Source organism: Entamoeba invadens (assembly GCF_000330505.1).
Source record: "Entamoeba invadens IP1 unplaced genomic scaffold scaff_1105074726103, whole genome shotgun sequence".
Taxonomy (NCBI): Eukaryota; Evosea; order Mastigamoebida; family Endamoebidae; genus Entamoeba; species Entamoeba invadens.
In genome coordinates this window covers 714,638-716,495 of record NW_004443767.1, presented here as the reverse complement: position 1 = coordinate 716,495, position 1,858 = coordinate 714,638, and the positions used below count along the sequence as shown (strand labels likewise).

The following is a 1,858-nucleotide window of genomic DNA, read 5'->3' as shown; positions in this document are numbered from 1 at the left end:
TTCTTTCTTTGAGGGGAATTTGTCTTTATTTTTTGGTTAACTTAATTTTGTATGTCTTATATTTGGTCTTTTTTATGTCAAAAGTTTCAATCTGGTTATAATGTTAGTTTTGCGACAAGAAGTAACGGTATGTAATTATTTTTTTGAAACAGCATACGAGCGTTATTTTTTCATTCAAAAATATTTTCTAGATTTTCTTCAATACGTGGACACAACATATAAATTATATTGTTCAGCTCTGTACTTATATTCTAATATTTAAAAAAAATGACCCACGTTTACAAAACATGTTTGTTAAAGTTTCTCAATGCCAGTTCTTCTCTTCGAAGGGTACACCTTCTTCATGACAGTACCTTTGAGTGGAAATTGGTGGGTTTTCCAATGAGTCGAGGCACAACAGTTAATGGTTCAATCCCGTATTTTAAATGGATTTCGGCGCAAAATTGCCCGAATGGCACTAACCAATATCCAAATCTTCACCAAATATATTTTATAAGCCAAATCACAAACAAGGGTTTTACACCATTATTTTCCAAAAACACTCGTTTGTCCGTCTTTGCCGAATATTCAATCCATTACCGACCATCTAGAAAAAGGCGGCGACATATTGAGTACAAAATTGCAACCCCGAAAATGTAGTCTATAATATAGCAAACAATGTATAACCCCCCTAACACAACTGTGTTGGTGCAAAAGGAAGCACTGGTGATATATAAATACGCTTGTTTCAGTCCAAAACGCTTCACGACGGTTGCATTTATTAATAGTATTTATTAATAGCGCCTACGCTCCTGAGTAAAAAAAAATGCCTTGAAAAAGAGAAGATAAAAAATGAAACTGAAATCTGAGATGAACGATGAATATAATGAAGAAGGGAGCGGGTAAGTCTGGTAAGGTGACTTATCAAGAAAGGCGCTCCAACCATGTTTTGACTGAAGTTGTATGTATAGCTATTCTTGATGAGTTTGCAAGTATCCAAATCGAACGCCCTTCTCGACGGACATTTATAGCACATCCCTTCATCCCCATTGAAATGGTAAGTTTTGATTCTAAAGATGAGATCTTATTTGAAAGTGTAGTAGAGCGTCGTATTAAAGAACGGATGGCTTTAGATATGGAGAATGGCGTGACTGAGCAAACGGCATTACGGAGACTGAAGAAAAACCGGACGACCGAATCGATTCATTTGTTAGTAGATATCCTTCAAGAGAAAGGAATACATATTGGGTGTAAACATTCGAGAGGGTCGAATAATGTGATGGTTATTGACTACATCCAATCAATTAATTACAAAAACAGAGTGTATAATATAGACGAACTCGAAAAAATAGGACAAGAAATTCACTCACATCTTTCCCTCCTATTTGAAAAAAACAAAAAAATCACATTAGCTAGAAATGACCGGACGTTGCGGTCTTTTTTGGACCATTAGATTTCGTTGTTATGGCTCTTTTCCTTTGATTGACTCCATTGTTGTGTTTATTTTTTGTTTCAATTTTTCGCTTTTAACTGCTAAAACCATTTTCTGGTGATGTGATGTTTATTTTCGGCAAAACTGCCTCGTTATTTTCAATCGAGACAATTCTCGTTGTGACAAAAATAGGTGGAATTTTTCTCTATAAAATTGAAACTTCAACAAGAAACATACTTTCTTCTGGTGGAATGTATTTTATTTTGATTGCAAATATCTGGGATGTCGGTGCAGTTTTGTTCTTTGGAAATATGCTTCCATAAATATAGTTCATTTATTTTTAAATTTAACTAATGAAGGACCGTTTTCACTTCATAAAACATAATAAATTTTATGTTTTATTATTAACTTCCAAAAATGTCGCCCAAATGTAATTATTTATTACGG

The 1,858-nt window shown here is 34.0% G+C and overlaps 1 protein-coding gene across 1 annotated transcript; it reads left to right on the top strand.

Moving 5' to 3' along the window:
- Positions 1–856: 856 nt before the first annotated feature.
- On the top strand, positions 857–1,432 carry EIN_253760 (hypothetical protein; the record flags this gene model as incomplete). Its single annotated transcript, XM_004261815.1, has 1 exon — positions 857–1,432. The coding sequence occupies one exon, from the start codon at positions 857–859 to the stop codon at positions 1,430–1,432; it is 576 nt and encodes a 191-aa protein (XP_004261863.1).
- Positions 1,433–1,858: the final 426 nt, after the last annotated feature.